The 24,502-nt window shown below is 39.3% G+C and overlaps 1 protein-coding gene across 2 annotated transcripts in view; it reads left to right on the plus strand.

Annotated features, from left to right (window-relative positions):
• The window catches only part of HIGD1A (HIG1 hypoxia inducible domain family member 1A), an 18,298-nt gene extending 4,817 nt beyond the window's left edge, over positions 1-13,481 (plus strand). The window contains exons 2-4 of one of the 2 annotated variants that reach the window (XM_017876353.1): positions 4,193-4,311; positions 11,632-11,766; positions 12,466-13,481. In XM_017876353.1, coding sequence (XP_017731842.1) covers positions 4,215-4,311; positions 11,632-11,766; positions 12,466-12,515 — 282 coding nt within the window. In that variant the 5' untranslated portion in view covers positions 4,193-4,214 and the 3' untranslated portion in view covers positions 12,516-13,481. Of the gene's footprint in view, positions 1-4,168; positions 4,312-11,631; positions 11,767-12,465 lie in introns of both variants that reach the window. The other variant, XM_017876354.1, reaches the window with a different exon arrangement.
• The last annotated feature ends 11,021 nt before the right edge of the window (positions 13,482-24,502 follow it).

Raw genomic sequence — 24,502 nt, forward strand, 5'->3', positions numbered from 1 at the left:
CTAGGATTATTTCTGAGCCAATAGTCCAAGACCTTTTGTTGATTTCAGACCCACTTAGCCAAGACCTCAAGTATAAATAATTCTGATAATTATGGAGAAATCAACTGCTATCTTATACTGATTCTGTTAAAAAAAAAAAAAAAAGTTTTGTAACTATTAAAATAATTTTCTGACTCAGTATAAAAACAGAAAAACCAAACCTGAAAAAAAAAATGGGAGGAGTTAGCTAGGAAAGAGTATCTGAAGGGGATGGAAAGGGAGGGAAACTCTCACAAGTAGAGGAATCAGCTTGTGCAAAGGCTTGGAGGTATAGAGAGCTTCTTAAAAATATTTAATTTGGGCTGAGCACAGTAGCTAACACCTGTAATCCCAGCACTTTCGGAGGCCGAGGCGGGCGGATCACAAGTTCAGGAGATCGAGACCATCCTGTGAATGGTGAAAACCTGTCTCTACTAAAAATACAAAAAATTAGCCAGATGCCATGGCGGACACCTGTAGTCCCAGCTACTCGGGAGGCTGAGGTGGGAGAATGGCATGAACCCGGGAGGCGGAGCTTGCAGTGAGCCGAGATTGCACCACTGCACTCCAGCCTAGGTGACTGAGCCAGAGAGACTCCGTCTCAAAAAAAAAAAAAAAAAAATTAATGTGGTTAGAATGTGGGGGTTGGGAAGGGAAATGAAAGGATTTGTGATAAACTTCCCCTTTGAGAAGGTCATGATTTTTTTTTATTGTTATTTTTATTTTTTAAAATTTGAGATGGAGTCTCACTCTGTTGTCCAGGCTGGAGTGCAGTGGTGCAATCTTGGTTCACTGTAACCTCCGCGTCCTGGGTTTAAGCGATTCTCCTGCCTCAGCCTCCCAAGTAGCTGGGATTTCAGGCGGGCACTCCACCACGCCCACCACCATGCCCAGCTAACTTTTGTATTTTTAGTAGAGATGGGGTTTCACCATGTTGGCTAGGCTAGTCTACAGTGTTTAATCTCTCCATCCAGTCCATTTATGCAGTTTCTTCAAAGCCAGTCTCAAGTGTTTCTCTGTGAAAGGTGCCAAACCTCCTTTAGCTAAAACACATCACTCTCTCTAAATTCAGACATTGTCTGTGTTAGGCTATTGACAATTAATCACACTGTGATTGAAACCGCCATTGCAAAATTATAACTGAGACAGTGAAAGAGATAGGACCTAGCCAAAAAAAGACAGAGCCAGGCATGATGGCTCACGTCTATAATCCTAGCACTTTGGGAGGCTGTGGCGGGCAAATCACTTAGGGCCAGGAGTTTGAGACCAGCCTGGCCAACATGGCAAAACCCCATCTCTACTAAAAATACAAAAAAATTACCCAGGCATGGTGGTGCACGCCTGTTATCCCAGCTTTAGGCTAAGACACAAATCGCTCAAACCTGGGAGGCAGAGGTTGCGGTGAGCCAAGATTGAGATTGTGCCCCAGCTTTGGGTGACAGAACTAGACGCTGTCTCATAAAATAAAAATAGAAAAATAAAGCAAAGGTGGTAACAGCCCTTTCCCAAAACAAACCCCCTTCTTGCCTGGGGACTAGACGGCCTTTGGAGGACTAATGAATTAGCCACAGCTTAGAAATTATATTTTAGGAGTCATGCAGCTGGAGGTTACAAGATTCTGACCCTCCCTAAAATGATCCTAAGATCAGTGCATGAGATATTTTGCAGACCCTGCACTTGATTGATCAACTGGCATCACCCAGATCAATAAACTGGCTCATCTGATCTTACGTCCCCTACATCGGAACTGACTCAGCACAAGAGGACAGCTTCAACTTCCCAGTTCATGTCCACCCCAACCAATCAGCACTCTATTCACTGGCCTTCCCCTACCCACCAAATTATCCTCAAAAACTGATCCCTGAATGCTCCAAGAGGCTGATTTGACTAATTAAAACCCTGGTCTCCCACACAGCTGACTTTGGGTGAATTGCTCTTTCTCTATTGTAATTCCCCTGTCTTGATAAATCAGCTCTGTCTAGCCAGCGAGCAAGGTGAACCTGTTGGGCGGTTACATGATTTCTCTTTTTTTTTAAAAAAAAAAAACTGATTTTTGAACCATTAATTACTTTAGCGTTTATATTGTATTCTTCAGATATATAGTGAGTATCTTGAACCTTGAGCTTATTGAACCTTATATATAATAAAGCTCAGTAGTTAGGAGTTTATTCAATTAACAAGTAATGGAGTACAAAAAGAAGGTCTAAGTCCAATCTAAATTTTCTTTTATTTTCTTCTATGTCAGATGACACGATTGAGTCATCTCAATGAAGGTGAGGCTTATAGGGATGAATTCACTTTCTAGACTAAGCACACCACCCCTACCTCTGGAGTTGCATTTTGTTGAGGACCTTAACTGCCACTGACTCCCCTTGAGTAGCAAGGTGTTGAGTGAGAGGTATTTTTATCAAAGGGAGCATAATGCATATGAAAAACCCAGAAGTGAAAGTAAGATTTTATATGGGTGATAGAGTGGGCACAGACTTAAGTTTATTGTAATTGGCACTAATTAGAGACTTAAACTGTGCTTCAGCCCCTTATTTTATCCATGGGTAAAGTTTACTGCAATTCAAAATAGTTCAGTGAAGAAAGTATATTTTGTTATTGTGGCTAAAATGAAATTGAATTTGTTAATGCCTCATTGTGATAAAAGGCTATTCACTGAGATGACTGAAAAGGAGGAAAGGAGCCTTTGATCCCTGTGATAATGAAAATGAATTTTTTTTTTTTTTTAAACCCCTATCCCCTTACTCATATGCTATCAGGCTAGTTCTTGCCTTTGGGATACCATTTAAAGGAATTATAAAAAGAGGGTAGAGTTTTAAAGGGAAGCCTGGGGGATGTAAGGTGTGTAAAGGAAGGCAGATCTGAAGCTTAGAAGATATTGAGAAGACCCTGAGGGTAATTCAGTTTTGTGCTGCAGTGATGTTAAAAATACTAATCATAGGGCCAGGCTTGGTAGCTCACGCCTGTAATCCCAACACTGGGAGGCAGGTGGATCACCTGAGGTCAGGAGTTCGAGACCAGCCTTGCCAAGATGGTAAAACCCCATCTCTACTAAAAATAAAAAAAAGTTAGCCAGGCATGGTGGCAGGCACTTCTAATCTCCAGTTATTTGGGAGGCTGAAGCAGGAGAATCACTTGAACCTGGGAGGCAGAAGTTGCAGTGAGCCAAGACTGCACCATTGCACTCCAGCCTGGGCAACAAGAACAAAACTCCATCTCAAAAAAAAAAAAAAAAAAAAAAAGCTAATCATCGGCTGGCACAGTGGCTCACACCTGTAATTCCAGCAGTTTGGGAGGCCGAGGTGGGTGGATCACCCTGTCTCTACTAAAAAATACAAAAAAAATTAGTCAGGCATGGTGGTGTGTGCCAAGTGGAGGTTGCAGTGAGCCGAGATCGTGCCAGTGCACTCCAGCCTGGGCAACAGAGCAAGAGTCGGTCCCAAAAAAGAAAAAAACTAATCATAGGTCATAAAAAAGTCTAAAAGGCTATGAAGGAGACATTTCTACCAATATTATTTGAAATAAAAGCTTTGTTCTTAAAATGAGTAAATAATGAGCTAGGTAGAAACTTTGGCTGTTCAGAATAACTACTCTTTCCCCCAGAGGCAACCATCATGGATAAGAGATTACTGTAATAGATTAGAGACTAATCTGAAGTGAAAACTGAAGCAAGGAAGCACATTGGAATAAATAAACCAGCAGTTGAAAGCAATAAAGACTGCACTTAACTACACCGAAAAGTGCTAAGTAGGATTTCCAACGTGATATTGAAGGTTCAATAGGAGTTCTCAGTTTGGTTTGAGTAACTTAAAATTGTCAAGTTAAATAGTTGATTAAGGATGAAGATAGCCAGAAAATTAGTAGCTACTATTTTAATTGATAAAAGTAACATCAATTTAAAATTTTTCACTATTTTTAATAACATTGTGCTAAAATGAGTGGGTTGTACCGGAGAAACGGCAAAACAATAGGGGAATAAATGTATACAATTCTCCCTGAGGGTGACTATACATTAAAATACAGTTAATTTCTAAAATACTTTTAACTTTAGGATTATGGATAACATGCTAAGATTCTCATGGAAGTTAGGAATATTTTAAATACATCCAGATATTTAATAATGTTCAGATGCTTTTAATTACAGAACCTCATAGAAATTCTCTCTCAGGGTGATTCTTCAAGCAGTCACTATGTCAACAGACACAGGCGTTTCCCTTCCTTCATATGAGGAAGATCAGGGATCCAAACTTATTCGAAAAGCTAAGGAGGCACCATTCGTACCCGTTGGTAAGTTTGACTGACATTTTAGTGATCTTGAATAAGGTAGAGCTGTGATAAACTTGTTCATTGAGCATATCCTGAAAGAATGTATTTTCCATTTTTTTCTTATGTTGTTGAAATATGCTGAGATTGGCATAATATAAATCTCATCACAATGATTCTTCTGTATGTTTTCAGACTCTTTTTTTCTTTTTGGAGACAGGGTCTCTTTCGCCTAGACTGAAGTGCAGTGGCTCGATCATAGCTCACTGCCCCCACCCCTCGACCTCCCAGGTTCTTGATCCTTTCACCTCAACCTCCTAAGTAGCTGGGACCACAGGTGTGCACCACCACACCCAGCTAATTTTTGTATTTTTGTATAGACACAGGGTTTCACCATGTTGCCTAGGCTGGTCTTAAACTCTTGGGCTCAAGCAATCCGCGCACCCTCAGCCTAGTGCTAGGATTATAGGTGTGAGCCACCACTCCAGCTGAGACTTCTTATTTTATTGAGTCTTATTTCAGTGTATAATGTTGTTTTGGTGAACCCCAAGACCACCCTCAGGTTAGATGATTATTGGGCCAAGACTCTTAAGACTCAAAAATGCTTGCTATGGTCATAGTTATAGTTTATTACAGCAATGGAATATAGGTTAAAGTCAACAAAGACATATAGAATGAAGTCTAGGATAAACCAGACACAAAATTCTAGGTGTCTCCTTCGCAGGGAGTCCCAGAGGGTGAGGGGGTGCATTTAATTCTTCAGTACTGATGATATGATATGTGGCAATACATGCTAAGTCTTGCCATCCAGGAAGCCCACCAAGCCTTGGTAACCAGGTTTTATTGAGGTGTCAGTCATGACTGAAATTAGCTATTCAGTCTCCTATACCCCAGAGGTTAGACTTGCAGGCATATTAAAATTCATTTCATGTGCACTTAAAACAGATGAAAGGTGAAATTTATAATATATAAACTAATATCAAGAAAAGTTTAAAATTTTAATTGTACAAAGAATTTAAAAATTACCTTTAATGCCACCATTTAGATGTAACTATTGTTACCATTTTGATGTACATATTTTTTCCAGTTGTTTTTTCTTTTTTTATCTTTGCAAATTCAGGATCATACTAAGATGCATATAAGTATTATAATTTTATCTCATGTTTTACCTATGTTATTTGAAACTCGACTTTTTTTTTTTCTGAGAAGGAGTTTTGCTCTTGTTGCCCAGGCTGGAGTGCAATGGCGCGATGTTGGCTCACTGCAACCTCCACCTCTTGAGTTCAAGTGATTATCCTGCCTCAGCCTCCCAGGTAGCTAGAATTACAGGTGCCCGCCACCACACCAGCTAATTTTTTAGTATTTTTAGTAGAGACGGGGGTTTCATCCTGTTGGCCAGGCTGGTCTCAAACTCCTGATTTCAGGTGATCCACCTGCCTCGGTCTCCCAAAGTGCTGGGATTACAGGCGTGAGCCACAGTGCCTGGCCTAAAAACTCCACTTTTTTTTTTGAAACGGAGTCTCCCTCTGTTGCCCAGGCTGGAGTGCAGTGGCACAATCTTGGCTCACTGCAAGCTCTGCCTCCCGAGCTCACGCCATTCTCCTGCCTTAGCCTCCTGAGTAGCTGGAACTACAGGTGCCTGCCACCACGCCTGGCTAATTTTTTCTATATTTCAGTAGAGACTGGGTTTCACTGTGTTAGCCAGGATGGTCTCAATCTCCTGACCTCGTGATCTGCCTGCCTCAGCCCCCAAAGTGCTGGGATTACAGGCGTGAGCCACCACGCCTGGCCAGAACTCCACTTTTAATAACTTAATTTATATGATATAAATTTCTATTATATATAACGTTATAATCCTCTTGGTAGAAATTTATGTGGTTTCTAATTTTTCATTATTAACAAACTACTGAGCATCTTTTTAGATGGCTCTCCAAGAATTTAAAGGACTTTGAAGTCTCTCGAAGGAGTTTTTCTTCTGAGCATATAATTAATGTTAGTTGCAAAAGTACATAAAACAGAAAGGTACCATACCCTATGATCCTGACTCTGAAACACAACAGCAGTTTGCACAGTCTGTCAGTGTTTTCTTCTCTATATACTACCATAAATTATTATTTATAACTATTTTAGATGAAATATTTTCTTTAGCCTTGTTTTCATTATCTTTTATAACAATGCGTATAGGAACATTTATATTTTTAATAATTGAATCATTAATTTTGCAGATATACAATGTTTTATAACAGAGATCTCTAAAATTTTTTGGTTGTACATTCCCTCAGTAAAAAATAATTTGAACACGTACGTCCTGCCAGTGTGTTGTGTGTTTGCCTATTTTTAAGTCATTTATAAGTACTTTTGTTCTTATACATTTGGTACATTATGAAATATGCAGAAAGGTATTTCAAAAGGATAAGATACAAATATAAAATTTTCTGCTCTTTAATGGGTTGTCATTTATACATATCCCTTCTTAGGAGTACAGAAATCCTACACTGATTTAACCACTGCTCTATTGACGACATAGGAGTTGTTCCCATTATGTTGCTTTTACAAACCGTTGGAAGAGTGTGTGTGTAAAAATTAAATATCCTTGTATTTTTTTTTTTTTTTTTTTTTTTGAGACGGAGTCTCGCTCTGTCGCCCGGACTGGAGTGCAGTGGCCGGATCTCAGCTCACTGCAAGCTCCGCCTCCCGGGTTTAGGCCATTCTCCTGCCTCAGCCTCCCGAGTAGCTGGGCCTACAGGCGCCCGCCACCTCGCCCAGCTAGTTTTGTATTTTAGTAGAGACGGGGTTTCGCCGTGTTAGCCAGGATGGTCTCGATCTCCTGACCTCGTGATCCGCCCGTCTCGGCCTCCCAAAGTGCTGGGATTACAGGCTTGAGCCACCGCGCCCGGCCCCTTGTATGTTTAATTGTACCAAAACAATGATTTACGCCAATAGGCTCTGATGGGTTGGTTTTCCCATACTCTCAATAGCACTAGATATTATCATTCTTTGAGCATCTTTTCATATGTGTTGGTCATTCAGGCTTCTCTCCTGTGAATTAGCTTTTTTGTTTTTTTCTTTTTTGTTTTTGCTTTTGTTTCTGTTTCGACTAGGTTGTCTTTTTCTAATTAAATTATAATTATGTATTTTAGGTATTATGTTTTCTTATATGTTGCAAGGCCTTCATGATCCTGGGACTAGTTAGGTTTCTGTATTTCCTTATGTTGTTGATTTATCATTGAGATACTAATCTATCTGGAATTTATTTGTAGGTATAACATGAAGCAAAATCTAACTTTATACTTTTTCCGTATGGATACCTTAATTTTCTAACACAGTAATTTGGGTATCTATTTTGCATTCTTTTCCCACTTATTTGAAATGTGAACTATGTCATACACGAAACATAGGTTTGTTACTGAACTACTGTACTTATTTTGTTGCTTTGATCTGTCTGCCAGAAACTTAATGGTATGTTTAGATACCTCATAAGCCAGTACACTTTCACTATTCTACCTTCTCAAATAGAGCTTGCCTGTTTACTTTGAAATTAGCTTGTTAATTGCAGCTACTCAGGAAGTCAAGGCAGGAGGGTCACTTGAGCCCAGGGGTTCAGGGTGGTAGTGTATAATGGTCATGCCTGCGAATACCCACTAAACTCTATTCTGGGAAACATAGGAAGACCCCGTGTCTAAAAAAAAGAGAGAAAAGAAAAAGAAATTGGCCTGCCCAGCCCAAAATGGGGAAAATGTCTCATTTTACATTTGGATTAGATTGAATTTATAAATTTGGGGAGAATGGAAATCTTAGAATGTGGTGCGTCTACCGATTTTCATGCAAACTTTTTGTGTCCTTAAATATAATTTTATTGTTTTCTGTAGGTCTAGAAATTTAATTTCTCTAGATATGCTTTTTAATGTATTCATCAAAGTAATCTTTTTTCTTATTGGTTCTAGTTGTGTTTCTTTTTGTTCTTTTGAGACGGAGTCTTGCTCTGTCGCCCAGGGTGGAGTGCAGTGGCACAATCTCAGCTTACTGCAACCTCTGCCTCCCAGGTTCAAACAATTCTTGTGCCTCAGCCTCCCGAGTAGCTGATATTACAGGTGCCTGCCACCACGCCTGGCTAATTTTTGTAGTTTTAGTAGAGATAGGGTTTTGCCATGTTGGCCAGGTTGGTCTGGAATTCCTGACCTCAAATGATCCACCTGCCTCGGCCTCCCAAAGTACTGGGATTACAGGCATGAGCCACTGCACCTGGCCTCTAGTTGTGTTTCATTTGATTCTCTTGGATTTCCTATACACACAGTTAGATGATCTGCAAACTAGTAGTGTTTCTTCCTAAATTATGCCTATAGTTTTTTTAATGTGATTTAAAATTGTTTAGGATCTCCAGGCAACAACAGCAATATTCACATGTATCCCTGACTTATCTTATCTTTAAAAGGGACTTTTTTTCTTATATCTTTTTCATTTTTTAATAAAAAATGAGGCTGAGTGCTTTGGCTCATTCCTGTAATCCCAGTGCTTTAGGGGGCTGAGGCAGGAGGATCACTTGAGCCTAGGAGTTCAAGACAGCCTGGGCAACACAGTGAGACCCTGTTTTGTGTTTTTAGTAGAGATGGGGTTTCACCATTTTGGCCAGACTAGTCTTGAACTCCTGTTTTCAAGTGATCCACCTGCCTCAGCCTCCCAAAGTACTTGGATTATAGGTGTGAGCCACTGCACCCAGCCTCTCGTGTTATCTTAGTTTTGTTTTGGTATCAGGGATTTGTTTTTTTGGGAAATATATTGGAAAAAAATGTATTGGGATGTTTTTAATGCCCTGGAATACTTTAAATAACATGAATTGAGAATGCCCTTATAATTTTTATTAGACCTTGTTAATAAAACTATTTGGGTCTTTATCTTTTGGGGATAAAGCATGGATTGCCCATTTAATTCTTTCTATGGTTATTGGTATAGAAGTTTTCTACAACTTCTTGAATCAAATTTAGGAATTTGTATTTTCCTCAGAAATCATTCATTTCACCTAGATTTTCAAATTTAATTGGCAAAGAGCAATCATCTCTTATTTTTAAAAATCTCTTTACCACTTGTGATTATATCCACTTTCTCATTCCTAATGTTGTATATTTATTTTCTCTTTGATCAGACTTCCTAGAGGTTTTACAATTTTATTTGTTCTAAGAACCAGTACTGTTTTTATTTTCAAATAATGTTTGATAGTTTTCCTAATCTCTCAGTTTTTACTTTAACCTCCAAATCTAATTATTGGTGCTCAGCTTCTCAGTGGGTAGAGGGCGGGTGTGTGTGTGTGGCTGGCTGTTTTATGTCTTGATTGCTAAGTTTTGGCTTTATGGTAGTCGTCCAGGAAGAAGGCCTTTTTGGAAGTTGGAATTTTCTTTGTGGCCTAATAAACGATTGGTTTTGTCAAAGCTTCATAGACATTTGAAAGAATGTGGGATCTCTGTTATAATTAAAATATTAAATTTTATTTATTTTTAAGAATTTAAGTAAGGTTATTTAATGGTTATTTAATGGTGCCATTCAATTCTGTAGCCCTTAGTTTGGGGCTTCTTATTCTGTTTTCTGGAAAGAGACTATTTTCCCATTTTTGTTATCTTCTAATAGAGCCTGATCTGTGTTCCTAACAATTTTTGCTCATTTATGTACTGCTATATTAGGATTATTTTAAAGCTTTATGACTATTTAAAAATGTATTTATTTATATGTGTGTGTGTGTATATATATATATATATTTTTTTTTTTTGTATTTTTTAGTAGAGACGGGGTTTCACCGGGTTAGCCAGGATGGTCTCAATCTCCTGACCTCGTGATCCGCCCGTCTCGGCCTCCCAAAGTGCTAGGATTACAGGCTTGAGCCACCGTGCCCGGCCTGTATATATATATTTTTTGAGATGGAGTCTCGCTCTGTTGCCCAGGCTGGACTGCAGTGGCGTGATCTCAGCTCACTGCAACCTCCACCTCCCAGGTTTAAGCATTCTTTCTGCCTCAGCCTCCCGGGTAGCTGGGATTACAGGCACATGCCACCATGCCCGGCTAATTTTTTGTCTTTTTAGTAGAGATGGCCAGGCTGTTGGCCAAGCTGTTCTCAAACTCCTGACCTCAGGTAATCCACCTGTCTCAGCCTCCCAAAGTGCTGGGATGATGGGTGTGAGCTACCGCTCCCAGCCCTAATTTTTTTTTCTTCTTATGATTTGGAAGTTCTGAGGCTGTTCTTATAGTGCTTGCTGGTGGTTTTCTTTACATTGTCAAACTAGGATGTGTTTTTTTCATCTATTTCCAGTATTAAAATGAATGTAAATCTATTCCCTAACTTAAGACCTTTAGCACACGTTTTGTTGTAATAATCATAGCCTAATTTCAGATTCTTCATTTTTCTGTATTATACTAGTCATTTTCAAGGAACCAGTACAGATTTTCCTGTCTTTATTGCTCACTATTATATCTTAACCATTATGTCTTTATTTCTTGAACTGTCCATTTTGACTCACTGTTTTTATTTGACTGGATATTTTCCTCTAGGTTTTTGTATCAGCACCTGGGTGGCAGCTTGGGAAAGAGAGCCCTCCTGTAGTTCCAGTTATTAGGGAGGCTGAGCCAAGAGGATCACTTGAGCCCAGGAGTTCAAGGCTGCAGTGAGCTATGATTGTGCGACTGCACTCCAGCCTGGGCAACAGAGCAAGACCCCATCTCTTAAAAAATAAAATAATAAATCTTAAAAAGAAAACATGCAAAGTCATGTCCTGAATGCTTTTACCCTCAAAATGAATGAGAGTTTGGCTCTGTATAGAACTCTAGGATCATAATCCTTTTAACTGAAACTAATATTACTCTATTCTTTTCCTTTATTTACTTACATTCTTCCCAGTACAGTATTCCAAAGTTTGAAATATTCAGGCAGTGTTTCTCAGTGGTAGTAATGTGTAGGATTGTCTCTGGTATATTAACTGATTACCTTGAGGGAGGGAAATAGGACAGAGAGGAAATGTAATAAATTCATTCTCTAAGTCAAGACCTTTGGCACACTTTTGTTCTGATGATCATAATCTAGGTTCCTGTTAATTCTCTAGCACTCTTTTAAAGGAGTTTGTCTACTGGCCCCACAAACCCACATTTTTAAAGATAATCCTGACTTTTTGGATCTGCTATTCTTTGCTTCAAGATTTTTTGTTTTGACAGGGGAAAACATGAAAAACTCAATTTGTATGTTAGCTAATTAGTGATCTGATAAAGAATCCTCATATAAATAATAAAATGTACATTCATTGATGGTAAAGTCATCTTGGTCCCTTCTCCTCATGCGTCTGACATACTTGTTACTTTGTTTTACAGGAATAGCAGGTTTTGCAGCAATTGTTGCATATGGATTATACAAACTGAAGAGCAGGGGAAATACTAAAATGTCCCTTCATCTGATCCACATGCGTGTGGCAGCCCAAGGCTTTGTTGTAGGAGCAATGACTGTCGGTAGGTTCCTACAGGAAATTTTCAAATTTTCGTTTCTCATTGAAATATTTCTTGACGATCAAAATGGGTAAATATTTTTAGCTGACCTTTTAGCAGTTTGAGAATATCACTTATTTTCATGTAGAAAATGAATTAATGAAGATGATTCAAGTAGTGACATAGTTTTTCTGTGATATAGCCTACTAAGATTTTAAAGAAATGAAAAAAATCCTGTCAATCACTGAGTTTATAATTTCACTGAAGAGCCTAGACATGTAAATGGGGTTGGTAGTAACATCTGTTATCTGGGAGGGACATACAATTGCTATTTTATTGTGTTTTTAAAGGAGAGATTCTTAGTGTAGGTATTACATGCTTCTGTTGGCTTTATAATTCATTGACTTTATCTGGTATTATGTAGCAAGAGTGATTCCTTTCAAAGTTACCAGATAAATATTGATTGTTCTTTAAAAGAAATATTGTAATATGTGAAGTAGCCATACCAGCCCTTTGCTACTTGGGAAACTACTGTATGTAAAAAGAGTTTTAGAAATTTAAGATGTTTAAGAAGGCAAGAGTATAAGCTTCCTAGGGTCTTGTTCCCCTTGTAAATATTCCATGCTGGCAATGGTACTACTTTCAGCTATTTTATGAACTGGTTTTTATTTTTCAATATTTAAGAAAATATTGAAATACTTAACTAGCATTCTTTTTCTTTAGGTATGGGCTATTCCATGTATCGGGAATTCTGGGCAAAACCTAAGCCTTAGAAGAAGAGATGCTGTCTTAGTCTTATTGGAGGAGCTTGCTTTAGTTAGATGTCTCATTATTGAAGTTACCTATTATTGTTGAAAATAAACTAATTTGTATGGATTTAGATGGTAACATGGCATTTTGAATATTGGCTTCCTTTCTTACAGGCTTGATTTGCCTGGTGACCGAATTACTAGTGACTAGTTTACTAGCTAGGTCATTCAAGGAAGTCAAGTTAACTTAAACCTGTCACCTAAATGTACTTGATGGTGTTGAAATGTCCACCTTCTTAAATTTTTAAGATGAACTTAGTTCTAAAGAAGATAACAGGCCAGTCCTGAAGGTACTCCCAGTTTGCTGCAGAATCTCGTATTTTGGATGTTGTATAAGAGTTCTATTTGCCCCAGTTAATTCAACTTTTTTCTACCTATTTTATGGACTGTCTGGCTCTGTTAGAACTCTGTCCAAAAAGTGCATGGAATATAGTTTGTAAAGCTTCCCACAGGTGACAATATATGTGCATGTGTTTAAACCAAGTCCAGAAAGCTTACAATAGAGTTGCAAAATAGTAGTATTTATTAAAGAATCACAATTGTAAACATGAGAATAACTTAAGGATTCTAGTTTCGTTTTTTGTAATTGCAAATTATATTTTTGCTGCTGATAATAATAATTTTTAAATGTCATCTTAAAATAGAAATACATATTTTAAGCACTCATGCAAAGGTAAATGAACACTTTTTAAATGTGTGTGTTGCTTATTTTTTCCATAAGAATTGTAAACATTGAACTGAACAAATTACCTGTAATGGATTTGATTAATGACCTATGAGCAAGCTGGTTTGGCCAGACAGTATACCCAAACTTTTATGTACTACAGAAGGCTATTACACTTGTGAAATTCTCTTGTCTAATCTAAATTTACATTCCATGGTGATAACATGGTATATGTATTGTTATTAAAGTAAGTGACCCATGTCAAATGTGTTGTGTTTATTTCATGAGGAAGAGCTTTCTGTAGAGGAACAATTTGAGAACAAGTTTCAGGAAATTGCCTTTTTTGTTGTTGTTCTCTAATCATGTTCTGCTTTCTGTTTCGACGATTTTAAAATATTTTACTCTATGGTGTGTTTTACTTTCTTTCCTTTTGTGAGTAATTTTTGTTCTATTGATTATCCATATAAATTTTTTATTTTTTTTATTTTTTATTTTTTGAGAAAGGATTATTCTCTGGCACCTAGGCTGGAGTGCAGTGGCACGATCTTGGCTTACTGCAACTTCCACCCCTCGGGTTCAAGTGATTCTCCTGCCTCAGCCTCCCGAGTAGCTGTGATTACAGGCATGTGCCAACACGCCTGGCTAATTTTTGTATTTTTAGTAGAGACGAGGTTTCACCGTGTTGGCCAGGCTGATCTTGAACTCCTGACCTCAGGTTATCCACCTGCCTTGGCCTCCCAAAGTGCTAGATTACAGGCGTGAGCCACCACCCCCAGCTGATTATCCATATAATTATAACACTCTTCGATTTATTTTTAGTCACCAATAATTCCTTTTGAGAAATATTTAAGCCTAGCATATTTCTTTCTTTCCTCCTTCTCTATTAACCAGTTCTGGTCAATAATATTGGATTTTACTCTTACACTGTTTGTTTGTTTGTTTGTTTGTTTGTTTTGAGACGGAGTCTTGCTCTGTTGCTCAGGCTAGAGTACAGTGGTGATCTGAGCTCACGGCAGCCTCCACCTCCTAGCTTCAAGCGATTCTGATGCTTCAACCTCCTGAGTAGCTGGGATTACAGGCATTCACCACCATGGCCAGGCTAATTTTCGTATTTTTAGTAAAGGCGAGGTTTCACCATGTTGGCCAGGATGATCTCAAACTCCTGGCTTCAAGAGATCTATCTGCCTCAGCCTCCCAAAGTGCTGGGATTACAGGCATAATCTACCACGCCTGACCTACTCTTGTACTGTTAAATGTGATTATACTTCTTTTTGACTTGTCAGCGTAGCTTTAGCTGATATGCTCTAGTGCCCAACTATCATTGTATCACTGAACTTCTACTTTCTTTCCCTTTTCTCTCAATTTTTGTTGTATCATTTCTACATTGTGAGGACATATAATATTTACATTCTGTTGTCATCCTCACATTTCTTAGTTCCACAGTTTAAATATATTTGAAACTCAAACATTCCCAGTAATCTCTTGGTCAGCTGAAATTAATGATTTAACAGTTTCCTTAAGAAAGACTCATGGAACAGGCCGGGTGCGGTGGCTCAAGCCTGTAATCCCAGCACTTTGGGAGGCCGAGACAGGCGGATCACGAGGTCAGGAGATCGAGACCATCCTGGCTAACACGGTGAAACCCTGTCTCTACTAAAATACAAAAAACTAGCCGGGCGAGGTGGCGGCGCCTGTAGTCCCAGCTACTCGGGAGGCTGAGGCAGGAGAATAGCGTGAGCCCGGGAGGCGGAGCTTGCAGTGAGCTGAGATCTGGCCACTGCACTCCAGCCTGGGTGACAGAGCAAGACTCCGTCTCAAAAAAAAAAAAAAAGAAAGACTCATGGAACAATTTCCCTAAATTTTGCCATGTCAAATATGTTTATCTGTAGCCTTTACACAGTAAAACAATTTGGCTAGATAATACAATTCTCAGTTCATATTTTTCTTTGGAATATTAAAGTGTTGCTATAGTGAAGCCTAAAGTCATGTGAAATTTTTCTTACAAAAGTGATTTGATTTTTTGCTTGGCTGCACAAATTATTCCTTTATCAAGTCCAGTAACTCCAACAGGTCTTGGTATTGACCTTTCTGGGTCAGTTTTTACTACATTTTCAGAAAATTTTCATTCTAATTGATGAGTACTCTTGGTTTTGTTTAAATAACTAATTTGAGAGTCATTGACCTAGACAAATGGCAGAGGATAGGGGGAGAAGAACAAGTGAAGGGTTAAGATGTTAATGAGTGTTCATGAGAAATTTGTGGGATTCCTTGCTGAAAAGAATGGTAAATGGTACATTAGGTGGTTCAAGTGGATGGATGTGATACTATTTTTTATTGAATGAGAGCTGGGTTCATGGTTCTGCCACTCCTAACCAAGCAGCCATGGTTTTCTTGTTTATAAAATGGGGACAGTATCAGTGGCCTAGGGTTGTTGGGATTAAATACAGTACTGATTGTAAAGGGCTTACTTAGCATAGCACCCAGTGCATTAGTAAGCTCAATAGATGGTTGCTGTTTCCATTATTACTGTGTTAACTATGGGAATGCAGCAGCACAGGAGACACATGAGCCTTGCCTTCAGAATTTATAGTCTAGTGGGGAAGGCTGGCATTAACTAAGTGATGACAATTGTAGGGGTCCAGGGAAAACTTTACCTTCATCCTCTGAAGGTTTACTGAAAAATCAACTGACAAAAGGCAGATTACTAGGAGAAAAAACATGCAATTATTTTAATGTGTGTATCATGGGGGAATGGCAGAATGATTACTCAGTAACCCAATAGGGTACAGATGTTTATATATCCTTCATGGGGAAGGGGAGATGGGGGAAATGTGGCAATTTGAGGGATAATGAATTATTTTTAGGGGGATTCAGTGGACTTAGAGAACATATGATGGCCTAAGACAAAGTCTGTTGGCCTACAGAACAGGTAATAGTTTAAGTCTGTCCAGATGTGTTGACAGATTTGTCTCTCTCTTCCTGCAATATGAATTAAACTAATGAAAACTCCATGCCGGCGCAGTGGCTCACACCTGTAATCCCAACCCTTCGGGAGGCCGAGGCAGGCGGATCACTTGAGGTCAGGAGTTTGAGACCAGCCTGGCCAACATGGTGAAATCTCCTCTCTACTAAAAATACAAAAATTAGCTGTGCATAGTGGCACACACCTGTAGTCCCAGCTACTCAGGAGGCTGAGGTGGGAGAATTACTGGAACCTAGGAGATCACATCACTGCACTCCAGTTTGGGCAACAGAGCGAGACTCCATCTCAAAAAAAAAAGAAAAATGGAAAGGACCAGGAGTAATTTCTCCCCGCTTTGGCAGGTCTAGACTTTAAGCAGATAAGGAAACTTCATAGAACAGCTTCATGATGGGGAGGGGGTGGGTAGGAGGGGATAGGAGGTCAGAGAGACCTTGAGGCTGCGTCTTCATTTGGTCCAGCATGTCAAAGCATCATATTTTGGGGTATTCATTTCTGAGTCCCAGCACAATAAGGGATGATAATTATTAGGTAGAGGATGCAACAGGAACATCCAGCTGGGTGAGCCTAACCCAGGGTTGGGGTTGGAGAAATTTTCCCTGAGGAAACAATGTTCTACTTTAAGGAGATAGTAGTTTGGGGCTTCTATATTCAGGATCCTACTGTCCCAGAAGGTACGTATTTCTAGTTAATGAACAACAGTGACATCTGATGGTAAGAGTTGGAATTTCACTCCACACTTAAAAGCCCCCTAAATACACTCGACTTCTGAATCACACAGACAGATTTTTGGAGTGGAAGGAGTATTGGTCATGTAGGCCATGTCTCTTGCCTCACAGATGAGGAACAGCTGCTTGGTTTCAGGGACTTGAAATTTAGGCTGTATCCCCATATACATCTATAGTTTATCACATCATAACTACCAGACCAGAACAACACTGAATGAACATAAAGTATTTTAAAGTTCTCGAGTCAGAGTAGAACTGCCAAATATTATTTATACACTTGGTCCCATTTGAAAACTGTTTGAATAGAATAGGGGGAATTTGGAGAGGCAGCTGGGACATGCACCCTGACTGGTTTGCTACTTTTATCAGTGAATGATTTACCTGATAACGAGTTCATGGAAGAACTAACACTGCTCATACAATCTAGTTTCCTTGCCTACTTCCCCCTTAGTCACTGAATGAAGCAAAAGAAAGAATTTGTGTTTAGCAAGACAAAAGTTAGAAAAATTTCCCCCTAAATTCAGCAGTAATAAGTGAGTCTACAATGGAGGCCAGTGTCCAGTTGATCCCCTCAGAGGAACCTAAGAACAGGTCTTTGCAGTAGTATTCTCAGCTTCTTACAACATTGGTGTAGGTCTTTTCCTATCCTGAATATAATTCTGAAGTGTTAGGACTGACTAAAATTTTGCCATCGCATCTTTGAGTTATGCCCCTTACCTAATCTCACCTTGTCTACAACCATACCTATTGTCTTCCACAGCGCCCCTTCCTAGCTCACTCATTTCTGTCAATGTTAACCCCATCTCCCACTGTCATCCCCTGAGCTCAAACCTCCTGGGCTCAAGCGATCTTCCCACCACAGCTCCCCAAGTAGTTGGACTACAGGCGTGGGCCACCACACCCAGCTGATACTTGTATTTTTTGTAGAGATGGGATTTTACCATGTTGGTCAGGCTGGTGTCAACCTCCTGAGCTCAAGTGATCTGCCTGCCTCAGCCTCCCAAAATGCTGGGGTTACAGACGTGAGCCACTGTGCCTGATGTGTATATATATGTATTTTTTAATTGAGAACAGGCTGGAGTGCAGTGGCGTGATCATAACTCACTGCAGCTCTGTCTCCTAAGCTCAAGCAATTCTCCTGCCTCGGCCTCCTGAGTAGCTGGAACTATAGGCGCATACCACCACACCTAGCTTTTTCAGCTTTTATAGAAAGGAAACTGAAGAGATTCCCACATACAACTGGTCTTTACTGTGAAAGTGGTAAACTAAATACTATTAAGTGCACAAGGCATTGGGGACCTAGTTAATGAGAGAAATGAATAATTACTAGGATCAGGTGACTCACCCAAATGTTTTGAAAGACTGTGATGTGAGCCAAGAATGGAATTGAGAAATACGAGGGTAAAATACAAATACATTATTAACCTTGTGCTGAAAGCTTGGTGGAGAGCCAGGGTAGATCTCATCTATCTCATCTATCAGGTCCCTTGGAACTAAGAATTGACGAATCTTGGCAGAACACTGAGTTTTCTTTTTTTTTTTTTTTTTTTTTGAGACGGAGTCTTGCTCTGTCGCCCGGGCTGGAGTGCAGTGGCCGGATCTCAGCTCACTGCAGGCTCCGCCTCCCGGGTTTACGCCATTCTCCTGCCTCAGCCTCCCGAGTAGCTGGGACTACAGGCGCCCGCCACGTCGCCCGGCTAGTTTTTTGTATTTTTAGAAGAGACGGGGTTTCACCGTGTTAGCCAGGATGGTCTCGATCTCCTGACCTCGTGATCCACCCGTCTCAAAGTCAACATATGATGAGTGAGACCACATCTATACAAACACATCTTAGACAAAATAGTTCCATGGATAAAATAAGATTTACTGTAGCCAAATGGTGTTAAGCTAAACACAAAATGTGCTGGAGGACTCTGGGAGGCTAGTAGCTACCAAAGCCCAAATCCATGGCAAATTGTACAGGCAGAACTTCCAGCATGAAGGGGCTTGAACCTGAAGAAAATGAACAATTTTTATCTATGTAGGGCTCCTGATTGTGAAGTGGAATAATTTAATAAGGCTTAACCCTGTGCCAAAAATATCTCTAGGCAGTTTGTTTCTGTTTATTCTGAGTCCATGCTCACAATATCTTTCTGATGACTCTTTTGGCTTTGTGGGTGCCTGATGCTGGGAAGGGAGAGTCTCTGGGCATGGGTCACAACCCATAGATACAAACGAGAGGCTTAGTGTTCCTGGTTTATGTCAGTTACACGTGACTGGTGTTAAGTCTAGCCCCAAGAGATACTCATGATATAATGACCAAATTGGATTTGGGGCCTGCAAAGCTGAGTTCTGGAATGAGAGCTGTGAAATGGAGAGAGCCAAATGAGGCCTTGGTTTTACGCTGTAGCAAAACTTACTTCCATTATCAGGCAAAACAGCTAAATCTGTAGTAATATATATGACTACTAAAATAATAAAGATAACTGAAGAGAATTTCACATTTTACAAAGCACTTTCATGACCTATTTGATTATCATGATAATAAAGGTACTATTACTATTTTAAGTAGAAAGTTGAGGTTTGTGACTTGACTAATGTCAGAGTCAAAACTCAGGTATTCCCACTTCTGACTTTGTTCAGTTCATTTTTGTTTCTCATAGTAAGAGTACCACTGTTTATGTTATGTTTACTTATTTGTGGGAGAGAGAATTTCAGTGAGGGGAAATATATTTGGTGACTATTATTATTGAGATAAATAAGCATGGGTAAAGGTCCCACTTTAAAGTTGGAACTATATGGAACTGTGGGGAGAATCTAATTTAGGGATTAGGAAAAAAAAGCCGTTAGACCCACACAAGTATGCGCAGCTGATTTTTAAAACCTTTATTGTGGCAAATATACATATAAAAATTACCATTTTAACCCTTTTTAAATGTACAATACAGTGGAACCAAGTATACTCAAAATGCTATGTAACCATCACCACCATCCACCTCTAAAATCTTTTCATCAGCCCAAACAGAAACTCCATGCCCTGTAAGAATAACTTTTGGTTGGATGCGGTGGCTCCCACTTGTAATCCTAGCACTTTGGGAGGTCTACGCAATTTACTTGAGCCAGGAGTTCTAGACCAACCTGGGCAACATGGCGAAACACCATCTCTACAAAAAATAGAAAAATTAACTTGGTGTGGTGGTGCAAGCCTGTGGTCTCAAATACTTGGGATGCTGACGTGGGAAGATCAGCTGAGCCCAGGTGGTCGAGGCTGTAGTGCGCTGTCATTGTGCCACTGCATTCCAGCCTTGGTGACAGAGTGAGACCCTGTCTCAAAAACAAAAACCCCAAAACCTCTTTACTTCCCCCCTTCTTCCACTCCCTAGCATCCTCTATCCTACTTTCTGTCTATGAATTTGTTCATTCTAGGTACCTAATATATGTGGAATCATACAATATTTGCCATTTCGTGTCTGGCTTATTTCACTTAGCATAATGTTTTCAAGGTTCATCCAGAATTCAGAATTTCATTCTTTTCTAAGGCTGGATATTCCATGGAATATATATACCACATTTTATTTATCCATTCATCTGTTGAAGGTTGCTTGGGTTGTTTCTACCTTCTGGCTGTCGTGAATAATGCTGCTATGAACATTGGCGTACAATTACCTGTTTGAGTCCCTTCTTTATTTATTTATTTATTTATTTATTTTGTAGAGACAAGGTCTCGCTATGTTGACCAGGCTGATCTCGAGTTCCTGGCCTCAAGCAGTCCTGTACCTCAGCCTCCCAAAGGGCTGGGATTACAGGCGTGAGCTACTGTGTCTGGCCAAATCCCTTCTTTCAAATCTTTTGGGCATATACTTAGAAGTGGAATTGTAAATCATATGGTAATTCAATGTTTAACTTTTTGAGGAACCGCCAAACTGTTTTCTACAGTGGATATACCATTTTACATTCCCACCAGCCATGCATAAGGGTTCCAAATTCTTCACATCCTGGCAAATACTTGTTATTTTCCATCTTTTGGATAATATCCATCCTAATGGGTGTGAAATAGTATCTCGTGGTTTTGGTTTGCATTTCTCTAATGGTTAGTGATGTTGGGCATGTTTTCATGTGCTTATTTGCCATTTGTATATCTTTGGATTAATGTCTATTGAAGTCCTTTACCCATTTTTGAATTGGGTTTTGTTGAGATAGCTAATCTGATTTTTGACAAAGGTGCAAAAGCAATTCAATGGAGGAAGCATAGCCTTCCAACAAATGGTGCTGGACCAACTGGACATCATAGGCAAAAAAGCAAAAAAGAAACTTGACCTAAATTTCATACCTTTATATAAAAATTACAACAAAATAAATCATGGCCATAAAACTCTTAACACTTTTATAAAAATGGAGGGAAATCTTTGGGACCCAGGGCTAGGCAAAGAGTTTTAGACTTGACATCAAAAGCACAATCCACAAAAGAAGGAATTGATAAATAAATTGGACCTTGTCAAAATCAAAGGCTTTTGTTCTGTGAAAGCCCAAGTGAAGAGGATTAAAAGATGAACTACAGATTCGGAGAAAGTATTTGCAAACCACATATCAAACAATGGACTAGTATATAGAATATATAAAGAATTCTCAAAACTCGACAGTTAGAAATTGGGCAAAAGATATGAACACACACTTCACCAAAGAAAATATACAGATGACAAATAAGCACATGAAAAAGAGGTTCAATATCATTATCTGTCATGTACATTAGAACCACAATGAGATATCACTACACACCTATTAAAATGACTAAAATAAAAATAGTGACATCATCAAATGCTGGCAAGGATGTGGAGAAATTGGATCACTTAAACATTTCTGGTAAGAATGTAAAGTGGAACAGTCACTCTAGAAAACAGCTTTGGCAATTTCTTCTAAAACTAGATATGCAGTTACCTTACTACACAGCATTTGCACTCTTGGGCATTTATTCCATAGGAATGAAAACTTATGTTCACATAAAAACTTATATATGAATGTTTATAGCAGCTGAATCATAATTGCTCCTAACTGGAAACAAGCCAGATGTCTTTCAGTGAGTAAATGGTTAAACTGGTACATTCATACTAGAACTACTCAGCAATAAAAAGGAATGGATTATTGATACACACAACAACTTGGATTAATCTCCAAGGAATTGTTCTGAGTAAAAAAAAAAAAAATCCATCCTAAAAAGTCTACATGCTGCGTTATTTCATTTATATAACATTTTTTATATGACAAAATTTTAGAAATGGAGGACAGACTGGTGGTTATAAAGGGTTAGGGACTAGGACAGGAGGAAGGAGGGAAGTGTACATAGTTATAAAAGCACAACAGAGTTCCTTGTGATAGTAAGTATTTGGTATCTTTTTTTTTTTTTCTTTTGAGACAGAGTCTCACTCTGTCACCCAGGCTGGAATGTAATGGCGCGATCTCAGCTCGCTGCAACCTCTACTTCCTGAGCTCAAGCGATGCTCATGCCTCAGCCTTCCAAGTAGCTGGGATTACAGGCAAGCACCACCATCCCTGGCTAATTTTTGTTATTTTTAGTAGAGATAGCATTTTGCCATGTTGGCCAGGCTGGTCTTGAACTCCTGACCTCAAATAATCCACCCGCCTCAGCATCCCAAAATGCTGGGATTATAGGCGTGCATGAGCCACTGTGCCCGGCCAGTATTTGGTATCTTGATGGCTGTGGATACACAAACTGACACATGATAAATCAAAAGAAAAGTACAGTTAAATTGGAGAAATCTAAGAGGAGTAGGTTGTATCGATATCAATATCCTGGTTGTAATATTATACTAAAGTTCTGCAAATATTATCATTGTGGGAAACTAGAAAAGTATACTATTATTTCTTACAACTGCATGTGATTCTATAACAATCTCAATACAATTTCAAATTAAAAAGCAAACAAAATACAAAGAGCAGTGTCCTACAGATACTTCTGGTTAGAGAAATAAAGTGGGCTGGAATTAACAAACATCTGTATACTCCACATGAGGAAATACTGGTGACCCAGACTGGATTCTCCAGCTTCTTGGATAAAATGTCAAGCTTATAAACTAAAGAAAATTCTCAAGAGAATTTTGGGCAGAAAAAATGATGGCATGAGAGCCTTACTGGTGACAGTGGAAAAGTAACACATCTAGAGGAAAATCATCCCTGGGTTTGAAAAAATGGGTTACTGCAAAAATGATATCCTTGTCAAAAATAATCCTTGGATTGCTGGAGCAAATGTTACCCCTTTCCAAACTTTTAATACATACATTCTAGAATGTCTGTTCTGAAATTCTCCTGCATCCCTAATTTTCTCATAGCATGTTCTTACTTTAATGAAAACCTGGCTTTCTGCTAGGAACCATGCTTTCCAGAAGCCCTCTAAGTAGACCTGGCTATTCCTTTTCCTATGCCACATAGTCCTATCATGGTCATGAGGTAAACGAATAATACTCCCCACTACACACACCATATAAAAAGACCCTAATCCTTTGGGGCTCACATCTACTTGAATCCACTCTTTATCTTGTCTCTTTGCTGCCACCTGTATATTTATAGGTCTCCCACCCTCAGGTCATTAGGCAGCAACTGGAGACCAATGGAAAAGATCCGTTTTTCCTGTATCAGAAAACTTCGGGTTTACACCTGCAGTGCTGATGGTAGTCTAGTGCCATATCTTATGTATGCATGTCTATGGGATGGGTATTCATTCACCTTATGAGGAAAAAAAATAGAAAAACAACTACCAAGATTTTCAAATTATGAAGGCCTGGATATTTGGCCAGGCGCGGTGGCTCACGCCTGTAATCCCAGCACTTTGGGAGGCCAAGGCGGGCGGATCACCTGAGGTCAGGAGTTCAAGACCAGCCTGGTCAAAATGGTGAAACCCCGTCTGTACTAAAAATAAAAAAATTAGCCGGGTGTGGTGGCGGGTGCCCGTAATCCCAGCTACTCGCGAGATTGAGGCAGGATAATCGCTTGAACCCGGGTGGTGGAGGTTGCAATAAGCCGAGATCACGCCACTGCACTCCAGCCTGGGCGACACAGCGAGACTCTGTAGATAGATTAGATTAGATAGATAGATAGATAGATAGATAGATAGATAGATAGATAGATAGATAAAGATAGACAAGACAGACTCCCTTGAATCATCTTTCCTAGAAATTTGCCTCCCACCCCCATATTGCCCTGAAATATAGTAATGTCTTAAATTGGAAGGTGCAGTTTAAAAAAAAAAAAAATGCAAGTGTTTTCCTCTATGAAAATAAATACTGTTCATTATTTTAAAAATCTTCTAAAGTGTAAAAACAAACAGCACTGCTATTCCACCGGCCAAATATAACCACTTTTAATACTTCTATTTCGGTATTGTTTTAGTGCCAGGTTTGAAATAAACGCAACTTTATTTATTTAGCATTGCTATATTGCGTCCTGCTTCCTTCACTCACCATCATAACATGGCCTTTCCCCACACTGTTTCACATTTTTCAAATATATCTGAACGGCTACTTTAAATTTCATGGTGAGATCGTTCGCTGCTTAACTCCCCAGCAGGAGAGAGGAATGGGCATCTCTG

Source organism: Rhinopithecus bieti, unplaced genomic scaffold (assembly GCF_001698545.2).
Source record: "Rhinopithecus bieti isolate Rb0 unplaced genomic scaffold, ASM169854v2 scaffold_9581, whole genome shotgun sequence".
In the NCBI taxonomy this organism is placed as follows: domain Eukaryota; kingdom Metazoa; phylum Chordata; class Mammalia; order Primates; family Cercopithecidae; genus Rhinopithecus; species Rhinopithecus bieti.